The sequence below is a fragment of the Pteronotus mesoamericanus genome, unplaced genomic scaffold, assembly GCF_021234165.1.
Source record: "Pteronotus mesoamericanus isolate MK-2021 breed Mesoamerican mustached bat unplaced genomic scaffold, CSHL_Meso_final contig_130, whole genome shotgun sequence".
In the NCBI taxonomy this organism is placed as follows: domain Eukaryota; kingdom Metazoa; phylum Chordata; class Mammalia; order Chiroptera; family Mormoopidae; genus Pteronotus; species Pteronotus mesoamericanus.
The window spans coordinates 2592973-2615693 of record NW_026555060.1 but is presented as its reverse complement, the minus strand read 5'-3'; the positions used below and the strand labels follow the sequence as shown (position 1 = coordinate 2615693).

General features: G+C 35.5%; 1 protein-coding gene across 5 annotated transcripts in view; it reads left to right on the top strand.

Moving 5' to 3' along the window:
- ANKRD17 (ankyrin repeat domain 17) overlaps positions 1-22721 on the top strand; it is a 149456-nt gene that overhangs the window by 117263 nt on the left and 9472 nt on the right. For all 5 annotated transcript variants that reach the window (XM_054591521.1, XM_054591519.1, XM_054591510.1 and 2 more), the window contains 6 exons: positions 6167-6338; positions 7432-7882; positions 8372-8527; positions 10317-10466; positions 11688-13324; positions 18611-18808. In XM_054591521.1, coding sequence (XP_054447496.1) covers positions 6167-6338; positions 7432-7882; positions 8372-8527; positions 10317-10466; positions 11688-13324; positions 18611-18808 — 2764 coding nt within the window. The remainder of the gene's footprint in view (positions 1-6166; positions 6339-7431; positions 7883-8371; positions 8528-10316; positions 10467-11687; positions 13325-18610; positions 18809-22721) is intronic.

Below are 22721 nucleotides of genomic sequence, written 5' to 3'. Positions count from 1 at the left end.
CTTCATACCTTTTAGATGTTTGCTTAAAACTTCACTTTCATGAGGTTTACACAAATCACCCTGTTTAAAATCAAAACGCTTTATCTGTATATATACACTTATCTTCCCCCTGCTCTAGTATTGCTGCTTTACATTGTACATAACATCTCTTTAAAAACTATATACAGTTGGCAGGTTTTGAATATGCAAATTTAGCTGCTGTGGATCAGAGATATTTGTTGGAGGGCCAATATTATGTTGTTGCCCACATGGAGTTGTAGTTAAGCCTACCATGGTTGCATCTGTAACAGACATGTACAGGCTTTTTTCCTTATCATCATTTCCTAAAAATTACAATATAACGACTATTTATGTAGTATTTACAGTATATTAAGTATTATGTCTTCTAGAGATGATTTAACAATTTTACATATTTATTTTTAGAGAGAGGGGAAGGGAGGGAGAAAGTGAAGGAGAGACACATTGATATGTGTGAGAGATACATTGATTGGTTCCCTCTCACATGCACCCAACTGGGGACCTGGCCAGCAACCCAAACATGTGTCCTGACTGTGAATCGAACTGACAACCTTTTTATTCCCAGGCTGGTGCTCAGTCTACTGAGTCACACCAGCCAGGGCCTAGAGATGATTTAAAGTGTACAGGAGGATGTGTGTAGGTTATATGCAAATACGAAGCCATTTTATGTAAGAGTCTTAAGTATCCTCAAATTTTGTTATCTGCAGTGAAGGAGGGGAAATGGTCCTTGAACCAATCCCTCATGAATTCTGAGGAACAACTGTAATGTGTTTATTAAGATTATCATCTCTGTGCCTCCCAAATTCCCAACTAAATGTTAGCTTCCTCAGTTCGTGAGGGCAGCAATATTTTTGTCCAGTTGACTGAAAAGCTTTAAGAGACTAGAACCATGCTCAGTACATGACAGGTTAATCAATAAATTTTTGTTTAATTCTGCCCTCACTTTTTGATGTCTTTTCTGTTGCTTTCAATACTCATTATTCAGAAATGAAATCTTGGTGTCGCTTTCAGCTTCTCACTTATTTTGCTTCCCATTCCCTACATCCATTAAATGAGTTAGTGTTGTAAATTAACTTAATCCGGTGCCTAACACATTAAACCCCCTACATATTAACTATGTCAGTGTCATCATCATCATTTTAACTGAGCTTTGACAGCCTATGAGCCTCCGTTTCATCCTCTTGAGTCATCTCTTCTCACTATTGCAGTAGTCTTCTTAACAGTCTCTTTTGGATAAATGTGTTGGCCTCTGTCCCCCTTTGCATTCAATTGAGTATTTCTTTGTTCCAGTGTAACTCTTCTATAGTTCCCTTTGTTTTCTAATACACAAGTGGACATACCTTACTCCCTCTTCAGAAACCTTCAGTCTCTTCATTGTTTTAATGGGAAATTCCAAACAATCAGATCCTCCTACCTTAATTTTCCCGGCTCATCACTCATTATGATTTTCTACTCCTCAACACATCTCTTCCACTTTTATAGATCTACATTTGTGCAGATGGTATCTCTTTAGTCTGGATTACCTCTTCCTAAATCCTTGAATTCTCATTTTAAAAATCTCACCTATCAAATGGTACTTTTTTCCTGAACCATCAGTTAAAAAACACCAGTTGGGTTGGTACCCTTTCCTTTTCCACAGTGAGGTTATTCTACAACTTAACTCTTCTTCGAAGCCTCTACCGTCCCCCACACATACTCCCAGTTTCCAAATAAGTGGAATGAGGCACAAGTAAGTCAAATTAGGATTTAGACTGAATTTTAATTGCGTTTTTTCCATTATCATTTAGTCCCTTTATACCCTCCTCCCCTCAGCAATCACCACACCGTTGTCCATGTCCATGAGTCCATGCTCCTTTTTCCTTAATCCCTCTACCCCCTAATCTCCCCAGCCCTTAGATGTCATCCTGCTCTCCATCTATGAGTCTGTCTCTATTCTGCGTGTGAGTTCGGTTTGTTCATTAGATTCCACATATGAGTGGAACCATATGGTACTTCTTTTCCTATGACTGGCTTGTTTCACTTAGCATAATGTTCTTCAGGTCCATCCATACTATTGCAAAGGGTAACATTTATCTTTTTTATGGCTGAGTAGTATTCCATTGTGTAAATGTACCATAGTTGCTTTATCCATTCATCTATTGGAGGACACTTGGGCTGCTTCCCTATTTTGGCGATTGTAAATAGTGCTGCAGTGACCATAGGGATGCTTATGTTCATTGGTGTTTTGGGTTCCTTTAGATATATTTTCAGAATTGTGGTCCCTGGGTCAAAAGGCAGATTGATTTTTAATTTTTTGAGGTGTACTGCCTTCCACAGTGGTTGCACCAGTCTGCATTCCTACCAATGGCACAAAAGGGTCCCCCTTTCTCCACATCCTCACCAGCACTTGTTGTTTGTTGATTTATTGATGATGGCCTTCCTGACAGGTGAGGTGATACCTCATTGTGATTTTAATTTCCATTTCTTTGATGATTAGCGACATTGAGCATCTTTTCATATTTTATTGGTCATCTGCATGTCCTCTTTGGAGAAGTGTCCATTTTTGTTCTTTGCCCATTTTTTAATTGGATTGTTTGGGTTTTTGGTGTTGAGTTTTGTAAGTTCTTTTTATAAATTTTGGATATTAACCCCCCTATCAGATGTATTGGTGAGTATGTTCTTCCATACCCGCCATACTGTGGGTTGTCTTTTTGTTTTGTTGATGGTCTCCTTTGCTGTACAAAAACTTTTTAGTTTGATGTAGTCCCATTTGTTTATTTTTTCTTCTGTTTCCTTGAATTTCTTACCCTATTTTTTCTGTACCTCCAGACTTATTTGAATCTTAATGGTTTAGTTATTACATTTTCATCTTTTCTCTTTGGGATCTTGTACCAGTTATTACCATCTCCCCCATACTCCTTTATCTTGGATGTCTGTTTCATTAACTACTAACCTCTGCCTACAACTTAATCAAGGTAACTATCCCAATGAAACTTTACCTCAAACTTTTTTATTTAGTGTTTTATTTAGTTCTCCAAATATTTTAAGGGAAGAATCTTGTTGACTCTACTTCTTATATTTTTAATCCTCAATCCAGGATCATAAGCCTGGTCCTCCACTATTCTAGTGAACTGTGGCAAAGATAACCAATGGCATCTTCACTGCCAAATCCTGTTAACCTCTTTTCAGTTCTTACTGATAATTTTGTGATACCAACATTGATTTTCCTTCCTTCATGAAACTCTTTTCCTACTGAAGCCACTTTTTCCTCATTGTCTTCATGCACCAAGTTAGGCCTCCCTAAAGTCTCATTTACTTTTCCTTTCCTCCTCCTTCGTATACACATAAATATACAGATGTATAGTTGATAGCTTTCCCTTTTGGTAATCTCATTTAATTCATTAGATGGAGCTACCACCTGTAAATGCCTCTTAAGTCTGTAACTATCTTGTCTAATTCTTAGTTTTAGAGAGCTCCTTATAGGTCCTTTTACAATCACTGAGATCTCTCTCCCCAAAAAAGAGTTTCACTAGAACCTCTGAATTTTTACCCTATTTTTTAGTGAGTTAAAGGGTTAGTAAGATTCATGATATTATCAAAGTACTAGCCTTAGAACTTCAAAATTTAGAAACAAAACTCCTAGCCCTTAGGGCTAAACTCTCAAGTTTGGTATCTAGACTCTTCCTGTTGCCAGAGGGCCAACTTCCACTGAACTCTGTAAAGCCTGAGTGAGAAGGTAGCATACCTAAGGCACAGGCACATCCCCGCAAAAGACGCACCCTAGTGCAACACTCCTACCCACATCTAGGCCTTAGGGACTTAGATGGAAACCTGCATTCTGATTTAAACTATATTTTTAAAGTCTTCCCCTTCTAATACTAATCACAGTTACCTCCTGCCCCTGGACTTTTAAAAATCCAGCCAAATCAAAACCCCATCCTGGCTGAGTCAAAAGTCCTGAACTTCACTTGTTATTTTGATCTCCCAAAAGCTATTTCCTGTACCTTTCTCAAGGCTTTTCTATTCATACATACTATAGATTTAAATGTTTTATTATTCCTAATTCTGAGTTAGGAGTCTTTATAGCCGTAGTTGCTTTGAAAATATTTTTCTGGCACACCTTCACCCCCACTTTTACTCCTTCCCCTAAACACTCACCTATTCATTCCATCAAAATCAGAGGAAGGCAGAACAACCACAGCCTCCCTCACCGGAGCTCAGGAAGCACTTTTCCTGAGGACCAGCAGGTAGCCCTGTTAAAGCAAGACTCTTTAATGAGCTGAGGTAAACATGCTCAGTTCCTTTTAAATTCACCAATCATATATTACTCCTCCTCCCTGGCAGTGAACTAGGGAGTGAAGATCACCACACAATTACCATTTTTATCCCTATGCCTCTGAAAAATTAAAAGCTCTTCTCCTCATCTCCAGATCTGAGCGTGTGTACTTCTAGAGGACGAGCAAAAATTTCTAGGGGGTACTATTAAGACAATTTCTAGAACTTGAACTTCCATTTGTATTCTTTCCTAAAGTCTTATCTGCCTGAGAAAGTGTCAGTTTTCTACAGACTTTCCTTAACTAATGATGCATCACCCCAGGGTGTAAAAACTTTAAAAGTGGGAAAATCTTTAAAGTACCTGACAGGGATGATTTGAAAAGGCAGGAGAAGTATATCTAGCAAAAGCAAAAGACTTCAAAAAAATGAAGTCAGACATTTTCTAATGAAAAATAAGTCAATTTTTTAAAAAACTTTATTTGAAAGGAAAGGAAAGGGAAGGAGAGAATCACCAATGTGCGAGAGAAACATTGGTCAGTTGCCTCTCCTAGGTGCCCCTACCTGGGACTGAATCTACAGCCTAGGCATGTGCCCTGACCAGGAATGGAATCTGTGACCTTTTGCTTTGTGGAGTGAAGCCCAACCAACTGAGCCACACCAGTAAGGGCAAAAATAAGTCACTTTGGTTTATCCGCTTGTCTTTGAGATCCGGGTTTCGTTAGTCAGGATATTGTGCTATTTTCTATAAACTGAGTATCATTGTTTTGACAATGAATATTTTTATTCATTATGAATATTTAAAATACATATAAAATATATAGAGCACCAGATTATGTGTAGGGAGTACATAGTTTGAAAGCATCTGTAAAGGGACATGCAAACAAAATAGTTTGAAGATTTTTCCCACTTTATGAACCAAAGAAGAAAATTTAATAGTTAAAATAGTTTATTAAGAGATATTACTAGATTTTTAAACTTTTTAATTCTTTTACTATGAAAGTAATATATACTCATTTTGGCAAATAGAAACAATGTACAGTTATATGAAGTAAAATTGAAAGTCACCATCTTTCAGCTACCCTTCTCCAGTTTCCACTCTAGAGATAGTCACTTGTAAGCCTTTCATTTGTATCCTTAGTCTTTTTTGTGTGTTACTATGAATAGATTCATATAAGGGTGGCCTTCCCCTATAAATGGGAGAACTGGTTTGCAATGTGCTTTTTGTTTCTCCTACCAAATGTAAATTGTGAGCATTTTCTCAAGTATATATTTAGAATACTTTCATGGCTGCCTAATAGTCTGTGAATGTATATTGTTAATTTTTCCCCGTCATTTGATTTACCTTTTTTTCTGTTTATTGGCATTATAATTAATTTTATACTGGAAATTATTGAACCTGTATATTCTCACAAGAGATAGATACTCATTTTATAAAGAATAAATTCTTAGGATAAGCAGTTTGTAATTTTCATAGGAGGCTTTCAAATTACCTTTCCTGAAATATAAATATTTATACCCATAGCAGTATAAGAAACAACTTATTTTCTAAAACTTATGCAGACATGTGATATCTTTTTAATTTTTGCTAAATTAATGAATGAAACATTGTACCTTGTTATTTTAATTTAAATTTCTTTAGTGATTATAAAGCTACGTATCTCTGTCATTCACCATTTTTTAAAAATCAATTTTTAATCATGTGATCTTGATCCTTTAAAAATGTTGTTTTCTCTTTCTAGTGATTTGAATATGACCTCGATCAAACAATGAATTGAGCTATATGCCTTTAATTTTATGGTATCCCAGTTTCCATATGATAAAATGACATTATGTGGCAACATTTTTCCACAATAAATTCCAGTGTTACCATTTTCTTTTATTGATCCTTTGACAGTTAAGAGAAGAAAGCCGGAGGCTGGCTTTGGCTGCCAAAAGAGAAAAGAGAAAGGAGAAGAGAAGAAAGAAAAAGGAAGAACAAAGAAGAAAACTAGAAGAAATTGAAGCCAAAAATAAAGAGAACTTTGAACTCCAAGCTGCTCAAGAAAAAGAAAAGCATAAAGTTGAAGGTATTTTCTTTAAAAACCATCTAATTTGTTTCATATAATCTATTGAAAATTATACTTTTAAAATATCAGTAACTTAGGTAAAAATAGATTTCTACATTATTAAGCCCTTAAAGTATTTATATGCTATTTTCATTTATAGACTTTTCCCTAGCTTTTTATTATGAAGAATTTCAAACTTACCGACAAATTAAAAGAATGATACATTTTACCTAGATTTTAAAAATAAACATTTTACCGTATTTACTTCTTTTTCTCTAAATATGTATACAGATTTTTTTGTAGGCCACCTGAATGTAAATTGCAGATATTCTGATGTTGCACCTGTAAAGTTCCAACATCGGACATTTGCTTAGCTAATTGCAATACCTAAAATATTTAATTATAATTTGATAATACAATCTAGACCATATTCAGATTTTTCTCAAATAAGGGAATTATTTTTAACTAGGTTCTAACTAAAAGATTATTGAGATGAGGATATTGTGAGCAGGAACCATTGCTACTAAAGCACCATATATGTATGCGGTGGGTGTGTGAGTGTCTTTGTTAATTTCTCCTTCATTCAGCCTTTTATTTTGAAAAAGTTTGAACTAAAGAAATGTTTAAGATTAGTATGATGAACACCTGAATATCACCCCGATTCTGATAACGTTTTGGCACATTTGTTTTGTTTATCTTCTTTCCTCTCTTCTTTTTTTGAACAGTTTACATGTAAGCTGTACGCATCATGCGAAATCACCCCTAGATACTTGAGTATGTATTTCTAGAAAAACAACATTATTGTACATAACCACAGTAACATTATTACACCTAAGGAATATAATGATATAAAATATATAATATAGAGTACATATTCATATTTCCAGGACTGTTTCCAAAATAATTCCTTACAACTGCCTATTATGCATTGTTTAGGATATAGGGGCAGAGAATAAATCAGTCATATCCATCTCATTACTAATGAATGCTGAAATGACTGGTGACTTTATGTCCAATAGAAGCAAAGTAACTCCTGATTTTATCTTTCTTGAAGTGCTTAAATATATTCTAAGAATTCTTAGAATTTGCTAATTCATTATTACTACTTTTACAGATGAGCCTGAAGTCCTGACAGAGCCTCCAAGTGCCACAACCACTACTACCATAGGTATATCTGCAACCTGGACAACTTTGGCAGGTTCCCATGGTAAAAGAAATAATACCATAACTACAACCAGTTCAAAGAGGAAAAACAGGAAAAATAAAATTACTCCAGAAAACGTTCAAATTATATTTGATGATCCACTACCAATTTCATACAGTCAGCCAGAGAAGGTGAACGGAGGAGAGTCAAAAAGCAGCAGTACCAGCGAGAGTGGGGACAGTGATAACATGAGGATTTCCAGCTGCAGTGACGAAAGTAGTAACAGCAACAGCAGCCGAAAAAGTGACAATCATTCACCTGCTGTGGTCACTACCACTGTGACCAACAAGAAACAGCCATCAGTTCTGGTTACATTTCCAAAGGAGGAGAGAAAATCTGTTTCTGGCAAGGCTTCAATAAAGTTAGTTCCAGTTTTTATTTGTACTGTTTATAGTATCATCATGAAGTGCTTTGTTGATGAATATTTTGATACAGCAATCAAATAAAGAATGGTAGAACAAAGATTTGCCTTTGTGCTAAATAAGGCACAATTCATTTAATTTATAGACTAATCTACTGTTTAGATTTTGTATTAATGAGAGATCAAATTACTTTCACTATGTAATTTATTCATTTTGGTTGTTAAACTTAGCTCATGAAAAGTATTGTTGTGGTTTCTCAGGGATCATTATTGTGATTTCGGCTTTGCTGAATTTGACCTCTAGATACTGTCTTTTTAAATACTGGCTTTTCATATTATGATGAGTATTAAAAAGTGAAAAATAAGTTCTTCATTTACTCACCATATTCTAAAAATAAAAAAGAATAAAATAATCTAATTGATTGCCTTTATCAATTAAAATTCTACATTTGTTCTATATTTAATGTACTTCTCCTCCCCCTGTTAAAGATTGTCAGAGACTGTCAATGAAGTGACCAGTAATTCTCTATCCACTTGCACAAAATCGGGTCCATCTCCCCTTTCCTCTCCAAATGGGAAGTTAACAGTAGCAAGTCCTAAGCGTGGACAAAAGAGGGAAGAAGGATGGAAAGAAGTTGTAAGAAGGTAATTGTTTACTTGATTGTTTTTCTCATTCTTTTTATGTGCTCTATTTCACAGTGAAGTATGGTTTATTACCTTACAGTGAAATTCCTCCAAGTATTCCAAAGGTTGCAGACTGGTGGCCCAAGGCTGAATCTGGCTAACAGAGACAGCATACATCATATTTTAGATGGAAAAATAAAAATGTATGTTAACAATTCTAAAATTGGGAGTTTTACATAAAATGATGACATTTTATGTAAGAAAAGGTTTTGGTAGAGAACTGATTTAAATTCTTTATGATGATAGTGTTGTGTTCAAAATGTGTAATCTCAGAGCCTTTGTAATATCTGCTACATGCTTGTTACTCTTTGAAAGATGAATAAATATTGGTTTTAAACTATTCTGGTACTTAAGTTATAGGATACCTTTATTTCAAGGATTAAAGGAATAAAACAGTATTATATTTTGCTTGGGATTTTTTAACTAATATATGTCAAAAAGTAAGACAGTGTTCTTGAAAGTAAAAGGTAGTAAGACACTATAAACCCAGAAAGGATGTGATCCATTATAAGTCTTTGATAACCTATTTTAAAGGACTCTCCAGAAATTCCCTAAAAAAACTAAACTTTTAATTACTTTAAATAAAAGCTGTCTTTATCTCTGTCTTTGTCTCACACATACACACTAACTTATTCACATACACTATTGAACTAATTGAAGTCACAATATCAGAATACTCTATGCAAAAGAAAGGTAATTCAGTTTTTTTACATTCATTTTATATTGTGATATACAAAGATATTTCTAACTAATTTGAAAATAATAATCACAGATTCAATATTTCCTTCAGAGAAGAAGGAATTGTCAGGTAATTTAATTATGTATGATAAAGGGCAGGGATCATACCTTACCTTTTAAAAATAAAACATTTTAATTTAATATTTAATAATTCTAAATAATTTACTTGTTCATTAAAGCATAATTGGCTCATTCTCTTTATTGAGAGTTATACTGTATTTTAGAAGTATTCCTTAATTTAGACTTGTCAAAAATTTGCTTCTATTTGCTAAAATTTGAATCTGAATGTTTAAAATTGTAATGTAATTTTGCAAATGTTAGATACGTTTTGCTTTTTTGAAATTCCAGTGGGCTTTTCTTTTTTCTCACACTACTGAACATTCTTTTAGTGACTTTCCATATCTGGATAATTCTCATGTCTCTGGAAGAATGCAGGGAAGCAATAAATTTTTAATATCATCCTTTCAGTTATATACTACGAATAAAAAGAAGGTACTAATCACCCAAATGTGCTCAAAAGAAGCCATTATTGACTCCTTGGGCTGGATTAGATGCCCCACCACTGTGTGTGTAGTATATCCTATTAAAGCTATTACAGTTTTCTAACTTGGTGTCTACACAGTCAATATGCATGTGGCAGGAACCCATCTCTCTCTCATTTGCTATTCTGTTTGCATTAGCACAGTGCATGTCTACATGGTAATGTACTTTACAAATATTTATGAAGAACGAAAGTCAAAAAAAGCAAACAATCTTTGGTAAATGAGATATGAGGCTATGGTAAAGCTTTCTCTCTCCCTACTTCTCCCCTTCCTGTCCCCCTCCTCTCCTCTCCTCTCTTCCTTTCTCCTGTCATACCTAGTTGCCTTTTATCACCTAGAGTGAGACTAGATAGAAGATATTTATTCAACAGTAATTTATTCTGTATTTCCAGAAACATATTTTAGTAATACTCTTTTATTTTAATCACAACCACTGAGACTAATGATCTTCTATTTTATGTTTTCAACAGGTCAAAGAAAGTATCTGTTCCATCAACTGTGATATCCAGAGTGATTGGAAGAGGAGGATGTAATATTAATGCTATTCGGGAGTTCACGGGTGCACACATAGATATCGATAAGCAGAAAGACAAGACAGGAGACCGGATAATAACTATAAGGCAAAACTTTGTCTCTTACATTTTCTTCCTTTGTGTTTTATTGCACAATAGCTTAATAAAATGCAAGCTTTTGAGTTTTCAGTGGAGCTTTGTGTTTAATTAGCATGCTTTTTTAAAATGGGAATTAGAGAATATAATGTTTACAATTTTTTCTCTGATTTATATGCTCTTGTGAAGTATTTTAAAGGGCTTTAAAGGAGTTTTTTTGTATGTGAAGCAAAGGTTTAGATTATCTTTTCCTTACATAAACTATTCATATGACATAGACTCTTTAAGGAGGAATGTGCCTCTAATACATTTTAAGCAGATTTCCATCTTTCTTTTAAATTAGCATTTGAGCTTTGTTATTCTGAGATTGTGTCCTTGGAATATGAACTCAGGAATAGATTTAAACCTGAAGTGGATATTTGTCTTGAATTGAATATGCGGTACCTGAATATCCTTAAAATAAATATGATATTTTAAGAAATTAAAAGTTTGGTTGTGAGAGACAGGTGCCCCTTTTCAGTAACAGAAGAGCTAATAACTACATAGCTTACCTCAAAAGGATGGAGACTGCATTTTGTACTTATCCTTCATTCCTATCTTGTTTTTCCATTTCCTGGGTTAGGTGGGTAGTCAGCTTGCCTTATCTAGAGCAGAGGGAAGCAGATACCTTTTATAAGTAATTTTTCCTTTAGGGTTTCCATAAGGCTTTACTTGCAACCAAAATATTTTCCTGAAGATCCGACACTTTGGTTTGACCTTATGGTTATTGGCATTATCAGGATTCCTCATTCTGAGGCATCATTTCAGAAGAATTATAATATCATTCTTAATAAATGTATTATAGATGGGGTCATCGTGGGTACCAGGATTTAAAATAAACTACTGTTTTCTTAGTTGCATTTTTTTCCCTTGTTTATGTGTATTGCTTTTAGTGCAGTGGTTTTTCCAACTGTAATGATTTTACAGTAGGAAAATTATTTCTAAGTCTAAGGAAACAAAAGTAACATGAATTTCTGGAAAATAAATCATTTACTATTCCTTTGGAAAAAATATAGTGGCATGTCAGGACAGCGTATGGCTTTGTTTGCAGAACACCTCAAGCATAGTCAGAAAATTGCTGCTTAACTTTGGTTATTGTTCCCTGTACGTATGTATATGCATACATGCAAATGAATTTAGGCTTTACATATTAAAAAATAGACCTAATTTTTTTTTTTTTTGGTCAACTTACAGGGGTGGCACTGAATCAACAAGACAAGCAACTCAGTTGATCAATGCCCTGATCAAGGATCCAGACAAAGAAATTGATGAACTTATTCCAAAGAATCGTTTGAAAAGCTCCTCAGCAAATTCCAAAATAGGGTCATCAGCACCTACCACCACTGCTGCTAACAGTTCCTTAATGGGAATTAAAATGACGACTGTAGCTCTGTCATCAACATCTCAAACTGCCACAGCACTCACTGTGCCTGCAATTTCTTCTGCATCTACTCACAAAACCATTAAGAACCCAGTGAATAATGTGAGGCCTGGTTTTCCAGTTTCTCTTCCATTAGCATATCCTCCTCCACAGTTTGCACATGCTTTGCTTGCTGCTCAGACTTTCCAGCAGATCCGTCCACCAAGGTTGCCCATGACCCACTTCGGAGGTACTTTTCCACCAGCTCAATCTACTTGGGGTCCTTTTCCTGTCAGGCCTTTGAGCCCTGCCAGAGCTACTAACTCGCCTAAGCCTCACATGGTGCCTCGCCATAGCAATCAGAATAGCAGTGGTTCTCAGGTGAATTCAGCAGGTTCTTTAACTTCAAGTCCAACAACAACAACCAGTTCGTCAGCTTCAACGGTGCCTGGTACATCTACAAATGGCAGTCCAAGTTCACCTTCCGTCAGGAGGCAGCTTTTTGTCACGGTTGTGAAGACATCCAATGCCACCACCACAACAGTCACAACCACAGCAAGCAACAACAGCACTGCACCCACAAATGCCACATACCCTATGCCTACTGCCAAAGAACACTACCCAGTATCATCCCCATCTTCCCCATCACCACCAGCCCAGCCAGGAGGGGTTTCTAGAAACAGCCCTTTGGATTGTGGAACAGTGTCTCCAAATAAAGGGGCATCTTCCTCTGAACAGGAAGCAGGTAGTCCACCAGTAGTAGAAACAGCAAATAGTAGACCTTCAAACAGCAGCAGTTCTTCTGGGGGTTCATCAGTTCATTCTGCTCAGCAACAACCTCCAGGATCTGTTTCTCAGGAGCCAAGACCTCCTCTTCAGCAGTCTCAGGTTCCTCCCCCAGAAGTTAGAATGACTGTTCCTCCTTTAGCAACAACAAGTTCTGCTCCAGCGGCAGTGCCTTCTACTGCCCCAGTGACTTACCCTATGCCTCAGACGCAAATGGGATGCCCCCAGCCTGCTCCTAAAATGGAAACCCCTGCTATTAGACCTCCCTCTCATGGCACAACTGCCCCTCACAAGAATCCAGCTCCAGTGCAAAATTCATCTGTTGCAGTCCTCAGTGTCAATCACATTAAAAGACCTCACAGTGTTCCCTCTTCTGTTCAGCTACCTTCAACCTTAAGTACACAAAGTGCTTGTCAAAATTCAGTACATCCAGCAAATAAGCCTATTGCTCCCAATTTCAGTGCGCCCTTACCATTTGGGCCCTTTAGCACATTGTTTGAAAACAGCCCTACTTCTGCTCATGCCTTCTGGGGAGGATCTGTTGTTTCATCTCAGTCAACACCAGAATCTATGCTATCAGGAAAATCTTCATATTTGCCAAATTCAGATCCTTTACATCAGTCTGATACTTCCAAAGCTCCAGGTTTTAGACCACCATTACAGAGACCCGCTCCAAGTCCCTCAGGTAAGTTCATATCTTCTGATATTCTGCAGCTGCTCATTTACACAAGTGATGGGGAAATTCCTAGTCATTTTCTAATACTTCTACTCTAACTGGGCCAGATGAACAGATATTGCTCTACTTGTGTAACTCAAATGCTTTAATCTTTTCAGAAGTACAGTGGATTTTATATTGAATTTCCTATAAATAAATTTATCAGGTATATTTTTCTCTCAAAGTAACAAAGTCTCCTATATTATAATTTAATAAGATAATTCCACAAAAAATTGGCTTTATTTCAAATAAAATACTAATATGATTAACAAAAGAATTTTACAATTTGGTTTCATTTGATTGTTTTTAAAATAATGAGAAAAATATACAGATACATAATTGAATAGGGTAGCCACTAACCATGTGCTATTTAAATTAAAGTTATATAAAATTGAAGATTTATTTTAATCAAGCTGGTAATATTTCTTTTTATTTTAATTTTTTTCTGTTTCATTGAGGTGTAACTGACATTTGTCACTGTATAAGTTTAAGGTATACAGCATAATGGTTTGACTTATGTATATTGTGAATTGATTACTGCAGTTAAGTTTAGTTAGCATACATCATTCAGATAGGTACAGTAAAAAGCCAAACCAAATTATTTTCCCTGTGATGCAAACTCTTAGAATTTACTCATTAGCAACTGTCATATATACTGCATTTTACCATGTACAATATGTACTTTTTTGCCCAAATTTTTGAGGAAAAGATAAGGATGAGCATCATACATGGGTAGTACTAATTCTGTATCTATGTAAATGTCTTTAATTCTTTTATTTATGCTTAGGCATTAGAAGTGTAACTCTAGAGAGCAATAATGATATCCGTATGCAAAATAATACCCTGGAATACCATAATGGGTTTTGTTTCTAAATATAAATCAATTAAAAATTGAATTAAAAAATTAAAATGAAAGATTTTTTTCCTGAAAGTTTGGGCCGAAAATGTGGGTGTGTGTTATACATGGGAGCACGTTATACACAACAAAATATGGTATTATATACCGATGTTAACTATAGTCATCATTTTGTATGTTACATCCCTAGTACTTCTTAATTCTGTACTGAAAGTTTGTATCTTTAACCACCTTCCTTCACTTTCCCCTCCTCCCACCCCCCAAAATTTAATCTTTTTTTCTAGAGTTTGTCTATTTTTAAATTCCACATGTAAGTGAGATTCACAGTATTTGTCTTTCTCTGACTTACTTCACTTAGCATAGTGCCCCCAAGGTCAACCCATGTTTTCAAAAATGGCAGGATTTTTTTTTTATATGTGTGTATATATACAAGAGAGTGTGTGTTTGTGTGTGTGTGTGTGTGTAATATTATTACTCCACATAGATCACAGCCTCCTTATTCATTTATTTACCAAATGGACACTTAGATTATTTCCATATCTTGGCTATTGTAAATACTGCTACTATGAACATGGGAGTGCAGATACCTTTTTGAATTAGTTTTTTTGTTTGTTTGTTTCCTGTGAATATATTCCAAGAAATGGAATTGGTGGATCTGTATGGTAATTCTGTTTTCAATTTTTTGAGGATCCTCCATACTGTTTTCCTTACTATATGTAAGCTGGCCATATTTCAAGTGCAAAATAAGCACATATCTCTAGTAGCTACCATATTGGAGAGTACAGATATTGAACACATATATTATCATAGAAAGTTCTCTTAGTGTTGATATCTATAGAGTGTATTTGAAGTGACTGTTTTATTATTTTGAAATAATTTTAGATTTATAGAAGAGTTTTCCTGTAATTACCACAACTTCCCCTAATGTAAACTTCTTATGTAACCATGGTACATTTATTAAAACTAAGAAATTAATATTAGTAGAATATAACTAAACTGCCAGCCTTACTCAGATTCCATCAGTTCTTTTTTCCAATAATATCCTTTTTCTGTTGCAGTGTCTAATCCAGGATACCAAGTTGCATTTAAGCTATGTGTTATAATATGAACATTTCAAGCAATTAAAGATAATCCATGCAAGCGATAGACAAACCTATGGTCCATGGGCCAATATGACCGGCTGCCTGTTGTACATATGTAATTTTTAAAAACTGAGATATAACATTGTGTAAGATTTTTTTAAATATATTTTTTAATTTTTTTAAAGAATAATATTAGTGACACAAAAGGAGGAAGTTGAAATTTTAGTGTTCATAAAGTTTTGTTGAAACACAGCCGTACCCATTCACTTAATACTCTTACAGCTGCTTTCATGCTCTAATGATAGATAAAAATATTTAGTATTTAGCCCTCTACAGAAAAGATGCAAACCTGATCTGTGTTGTTGAAGATACCACATTCTGTTAACAAGAAATTTCTAAATTTAATAGGAACTGAACGTTATTTTCACCTACTTCTGGAACATGTAACTATTGGGTTGGCCATAAAGTCCATATAGTTTTTTCTGTAAAATAAAAGATACATTCTTCATATTCACCAAAACTGTATTGATTTGAATATCTTGAGTATGTTGGCTATCTTCTGCATGGTAGAACGTTGATTGTTCTCAATTGATGTCTCCATTTCATCGCTATGAACTTAAATGGTTTACCCGACCGTGGAGCATCGTCCAGCAAGAAATCTCCAGCACAAAACTTCGCAAACCACTTTTGACATGTTTGACCAGTCACAGCACCTTCTCCATACACTGCACAAATATTTGTTTGCATTTCAGTTGTGGTTTTACCTTTCTTGAAATAACAAAGCATAATAGGCTGAAAATGTTGGCTTATTTTCTTTTATTTTCAATATTAAAATGGCTACCAAAAAATTCACCAGTTGTGTTAAGCTGGGTTTTTTTAATGCATGCTGATATGATAGCTGTCACAATACAGTCTAACAAAATGGTTTCAAATGAAGTTAAAGATAACTAACTGCTACTAGATCCATTTTATTGAAAAACTCAAATGAACTTTTTGGCCAACCCAATATAATATAATTACATCAGTAGATATTTCTTTGCTAGGGGATTTATTTAAATATTTATGTGTACCTTCTAAAAACCAAAACAGTATTCTCTAGAAAGGGGGACCAAAAAACCCTAGAATTACCTTCTGGAGGGCGGGCCCCTTGTAGTTCAGCATTCCTCCGCCAGGTGAGTGATCTAGGAACCCATCTGTATCAGCATACCAGCCTGCATAGTTTTAAGAGGCTCTTTGGCTTCAGTGAATTTTTTTGAAGGCATTGTCAACATGTTTACCTGTTTCAGGATGGGTGACTTATGAACACACCTGCCCACTCTGAGCTCAGTGTTCAGCAGTTTTTGACCAAAAACGGCATGACCCTCTTGCCCCACCCTCCCTATTCACCTTATCTGACCCAGAGCCACTTTTTTTGTTTCCCTGGATGAAAAAAGTCCTCAGAGGGAATGGTGATGTGGAAGAGGTGAAACAAAAAACAGCAGAAGCACTAAAAGACATCAAAGTCAATTAGTTCAAAAACTGTTTTGACCAGTGGAAAAAATGTCTCAATAGGTGTATTACATTAGATAGAGAGTACTTTGAAGGTGACTGAAGTTTAAAAACACAACTTTTTATAAGTGAATTCCAGTTTTTTTGAATCCCCTCTCATATAATTTGATTTTAAAAGATCATATAATAATGCAATGGTGGTGCTTTTATATTTTCATTTTATAATAGTTGGATTTTAATAATAATGCTTCACCTTTCAAAACAATGTGAAAATCTTGGTGATGTGTTAAGAAAGGCTCAAATTAAGATTTAGAGGAAAAGGAAACAAATTATTATTTTGTGGAAAGGGATAGTAAGCTCTATATGGGAAGTGAGATTTAGGGAGGGATTACAGTTGATGAGAGCCGAAATTAGTATTGAACTGTAACTGGAGGGTCCATGAGATATGACAGTTCACTGGATAGAAGTCAAAACAGGCTTCATGTTTACCTTTACAGCTACTCCATTATTACTACACCCAAGAAAATTAACATTAATTCAGTAATGGCAGCCAATATGTAGTAACTTCATCCCAAATTTATTGTGTGTGTGTGTGTGCGCGCGCTTTCCTTTTAATCCAGGATCAAATCAACATTCACATATTGCTTTAGGCTGTTATATCTCTTTAATCTTCCCAAGGCTAAAACATCTTACTACCCCTCCTTTGTTCTTTTGACATTTTGAATCCTTTGAAGAGCTGAGTTGTCCTAAAAATTGTCCCATATTTGAGATTCATCTGTTTCTTTAATCCATGATTACATTCAGGTCAAACATTTCTAGCAGGAACATCAGATAGGTGGTGGTTTGTTATTTTTGTAAATATTTTATTTATTTATTTTTAGAGAGTGGGGAAGAAAAAGAGAAGAGAGGGTGAGAAACATGCATGTGAGAGAGCAAAAGGATCAGTTGCCTCTCATAAGTGCCCCAACTGGGGACCTGGTCCTCAATCTAGGCACATGCCCTGACCTTCAATAAAACCAGTGACCTTTGCTTTGCAGGAGGACGTCCAACCAACTAAGCCACATTGGTCAGGGCCTTAGTGTTTTAAATCTCATACTGCATTACATCTGGAGACAATGACAGATTGTGCCACTGTTGGATTTGGAAAGTATGGCCACTTAGTTAAGGTGATGATCATCAGATCCCTCTATTGGAGAAGTATAGTTACAGCCTTTTCTTTTTCCCCTGTAGTTTTCTTTTTAAGACTTTGTTAAGTTTTTATAGCACTTACAGGTTCACAGCAAATTTGAGAGAAAAGTACAGAGATTTCCTGTATACACCTGTCCTCACTAAGGCATAGCCTCTCCCATCAACATACCCTACCAGACTGGTACATTGTTCTTTTTTTATTGCACCTACAATAACATATCCATGTCAAAGTCCTTAGTTTACATTTGGGTTCACTCTTGGTGATGTGTATAGTCTATGGATTAAGTCTGTTTTACCTGTTCATCCTTCCTCCCCTCTAAGCATTTTAAAGAAAATTTTTATGCAACTTCTTGACTATTAAACCTGTTAAATTCCAGTGTTGATATTAAAGCTACATGTATTTTATAATTAATAAAATATCAAATACTAAAATTATATTTTCCGTGATAATTATTTCTTACAGTTATGTTTATAAAATAAAGGGGGAATGGTGAGTCAATGGCCAGAGAATAAGCAAGGAGGCTCCTTTTAATCTAAAATATTTTTGGCTATATTAGGGGCCTCTTGGAATTCTAAGTTTTTTCTAATTGTTTTTCTTGGGGTGGGGTAACTTATAAATTATGATTATCTTCTACATTATAGGTATTGTCAATATGGACCCACCATATGGTTCTGTAACACCTTCTTCTACACATTTGGGAAACTTTGCCTCAAACCTTTCAGGAGGTCAAATGTATGGACCTGGGGCACCCCTTGGAGGAGCACCCACAGCTGCTAACTTTAACAGACAACACTTTTCCCCACTTAGTTTGTTGACCCCATGTTCATCAGCATCAAATGGTGAGTGTTATACAGTAATTTCATGAGAAGATTTTGCATATGTTTCCTTAAAAACAAAAGGATTTAAGTTTTTCAAAGTTTGGAATTTTTAACTTTTAAAACTTACCATGATTTTAATACCATATGAAAGTGTAATTTGTATTCATGGCAATCTATGAAAACTAGGGAGAATTTTAATAGAATTTCCAGGTTTTTTAATTACTGAAATCAACCTTAATAAGTTATATCAAACCAAGGATAATTTTATTGAAGTTTATTTCTAAGAGGGATCATTAGTTGAGGGGGGAAAATAAAACCATATTGGACTGCCTATTGATTTACCTTGACTTTCCATATTGAGAATACAGCTACAAAAGAAAAAGATTTCTAACCTTAAAAAGTATAAATATCACATGCTTTTGTTCACCTTTAAATCTCATTTACTACATTAACAGCACAACTGTCAGATGTGTATTTTTAAATGTAGTAAGACTTTGGAAGCAGTGATTAGATTTTCAAACCAAGGAAGATCATCCATAGATAGGAAATTTGACTCATATTAAGAGATTTCTGTAGTTAGGTTATTGGGTTTTTGTGATTGTCGGTTTCAGTTTTTTTGTGTGAGGATAAAAATATCAAATTGCTTTCTCCTTGATGAAATTGTAATAAGAAACATTTTTTTAAATTGAATTTCTTTCTAAGAGTGTTAGAACCCAGTTAATACAACCTGGTTAACCAAATAAAATAGTAAAAAATACATACATACATATATACATATTTATGAGACGCATATCAAAGTAAATTGTCAGTTAAAACATGAAGTTGTGAATTTACATGCTACATAGTATTTTTGTGTGTTGTCAAATAATGAGGACAGTCACAAAGAAAGAATATTTCATTATCCTTGCACAGATGTCCCTATTTGAGAAGAAATGGTTTAAGAAAGAATTCAAAGTGATTGTGATAGAAACATGCCAGAAATAATGTAAGAAATGTTAAAATAATGTACCAAGATAAGAAGAAAATAATGTATCCTTCAGGGAAAAGACAAGTAAACTTCAGACAGATCTTCAATTCTACCTAGAACATTTGTTTAATAATATTGTGGATAAGCAATTCTGACACTATATGAGATGCATGGTAGGACTGAGAAAATGAATAAATAAGTATATTGATGATGTGATCTAGTTATTCTGTTCATTTAAACAGAATGTTGGAAGGTTACTGTTATTTTGCTTTTGCTTTTGTTTTTGGAAGGATACAGGAAAGGAAAGAGAAACTAGATCATATACAGAGGTTAGGGCAGGCTCCCAGGAATGGGCCTGGGGGAAGGTAAGATTCATTCATCCCTCCTTCTGACCATCCTTCCTGCCTGCCTTCCTGCCTACTTCCTTTGACTACCGTATTTTGCTGTGTATAATGTGCACCTTTTTGCCCAAATTTTAGAGGGAAAAGTAAGGATGTGCATTATACATGGGCATAATGATTGCATACCATGGGTATAATAATGGGTATAATAATCCTGTGTATAGTGCGCACAAAAACCATGGGTGCGCATTATACATGGGAGCGAGTTATGCACAGCAAAATACAGTCTGTCTTGGTTTTAGTTGTTCTGGATTGATTTTTCACAGGTATGTAATTGTGCCCTTTTAATATATAGTTTAAAAAAACAATTTAAAAAGATTTTGTTTATCCTTTTGTTCCTTATAGTTCAATTTAGTCTTTTTGGGGGTTTCTTTCATTTCTAATATTTTCCTAAATTTTGCATGTTTTTCCAGTTTTACTAATTCTGAATTATACTGTTCTTTCATATTATTTTTTTATGGCTCACTTTGGAGTTTAAGATTACAATTTCTTTTTTTTAAAGTATATTTTATTGATTATGCTATTACAGGTGTCCCAATTTTTCCTCCTTTTCCCCCCTCCACCTGGTACCCTCCTTCCTTCAAGCAACCCCTCCTCCCTCTTAGTTCATGTCCATGGCTCATGCATGTAAGTTCTTTGGCTTCTGCATTTCATATACCATTCTTAACATTCCCCTGTCTATTTTGTATCTACCAATTATGCTTCTTAATCCCTTTGTACCTTTTACCCCATTCTCTCCCTTCCACCTCTCAGCTGATAACCCTCCAGATGATTTCTATATCTATGATTCTGTTCCTGTTCTAGTTGTTTGCTTAGTTTGTTTTTATTTTTTTAGGTTCAGTGTTGATAGTTGTGAGTTTGTTGTCATTTTACTGTTTATAGTTTTGACCATCTTTTTCCTACATAAGTCCCTTTAACATTTCATATAATAAAGGTTTGGTGATGATGAACTCCTTCAGCTTTACCTTGTCTGGGAAGCACTTTACCTGCTCTTCAATTCTAAATGATAGCTCTACTAGATAGAGTAACCTTGGTTGTAGATCCTTGCTTTCCATCTCTTTGATACTTCTTTCCAGCCCCTTCTTGCATGCAAAGTTTCTTTTGAGAAATCAGCTGATAGTATTATGGGAACTCCTTTGTGGGTATCTCTCTGTTCTTCACTTGCTGCTTTTTAAAATTCTCTCTTTAACCTTTGGCATTTTAATTAGGATGTGTCTTGGTATGTTTCTCTTTGGGTCCAACTTGTTTGAGACCGTGCTTCCTGGACTTGTATATCTATGTTCTTCACCAAATTAGGCAAGTTTTCTTTCATAATTTTTTCAAATAAGTTTTCAATTTCTTGTTCTTCCTCTTCTCCTTATGGTGCCCATATGGTTCAGATGTTGGCACTTTTGGAGATGTCCCAGAGCCTTCTTATTCTGTCTTCATTTTTTTAAAATCTTGTTTCTTAATTCTGTTCTGGTTGACTGTTTATTTCTTCTTTATATTCTACATTGTTGATTTGAACACTGGCTTCCTGACCTTCACTGTTGGTTCCTTGTGGATTTCTCTTTATATCACTTAGTGTAGCCTTCATTTCTTCCCTTATGCTTTTGCCGTACTCAGTGAATCTTCTGAACATCCTTATCACCAGTGTGTTAAACTCTGCATCTGGAAGTTAGCTGTCTTTGTTTTGTTTAGCTCTTTTTCTGGGGTTTGGTTTTGTTCTTTCATTTGGCCCATATTTCTTTATCTCAGCAATTTGGCAGCATCCTTGTAGTTGTTTCTGTGTATTAGGTAGAGCTGCTTTGACTCCATCTTAGTGCACTTGTTAAGTTGTATGGAATGGAGCCTTAGGTATTCACCAGGGCAAGGCAACCCACTTCACCGTATTGTGGCTCTGTATGTGGGGGAAGGGTCAAAGTGGAGACAAAGCTGTTGCCTGGCAGCTGGAGGCTTGCTTGGCACTTGCCTTGCTTCCAGTCACTTCACCCCCTTCCCATATGCAACTGGTGCCCCCCTAGCTGTTGTTCAGGTGTTGGTTCCTAGAGTTGGTATGTTTGCATATGTTCTAGGACCTTGTGGGCCCTTTAAACAGACCCTCCTGAGAGACTGGCAGTTTCTTCCAGTGCCCCAAGCCTCACTGGTTGTGAAGTTATGTAGCTTTATTTTCCCAAATCTGGAACCCTGGGTTTGTGGTCTGGCCTGGGGCTGGGATTGTTTACTTCCCAGGTATCCTTCCTGATTTTTATCCACCACACGTAAATGTGGGGCCACCCATTCTACCAGCTGCTGCTGCACCAGGTCCTCTATGCCCCGGCTCCCTGTCTCTGGCCCTCCTACTCATCTGGATGAATATGGCTTCTCTAAATCCTTGGTTGTCAGACTTTCATACAGTTTAGTCTTCTGGCAGTTTGGATGCTTTGTGTTCTGAGGATAGTTGTTACCTTTCTTATGGTTGTACAAGGAGGTAAGGCATGTCTACCTATACCTCCATCAGGAGCAGAAGTCCTTAGATTTTAGTTTCTTTTTAATGTGCCTTTGGAATATGAAGATATAACTTTGTTTCTAGCATGCTTTTATTGTC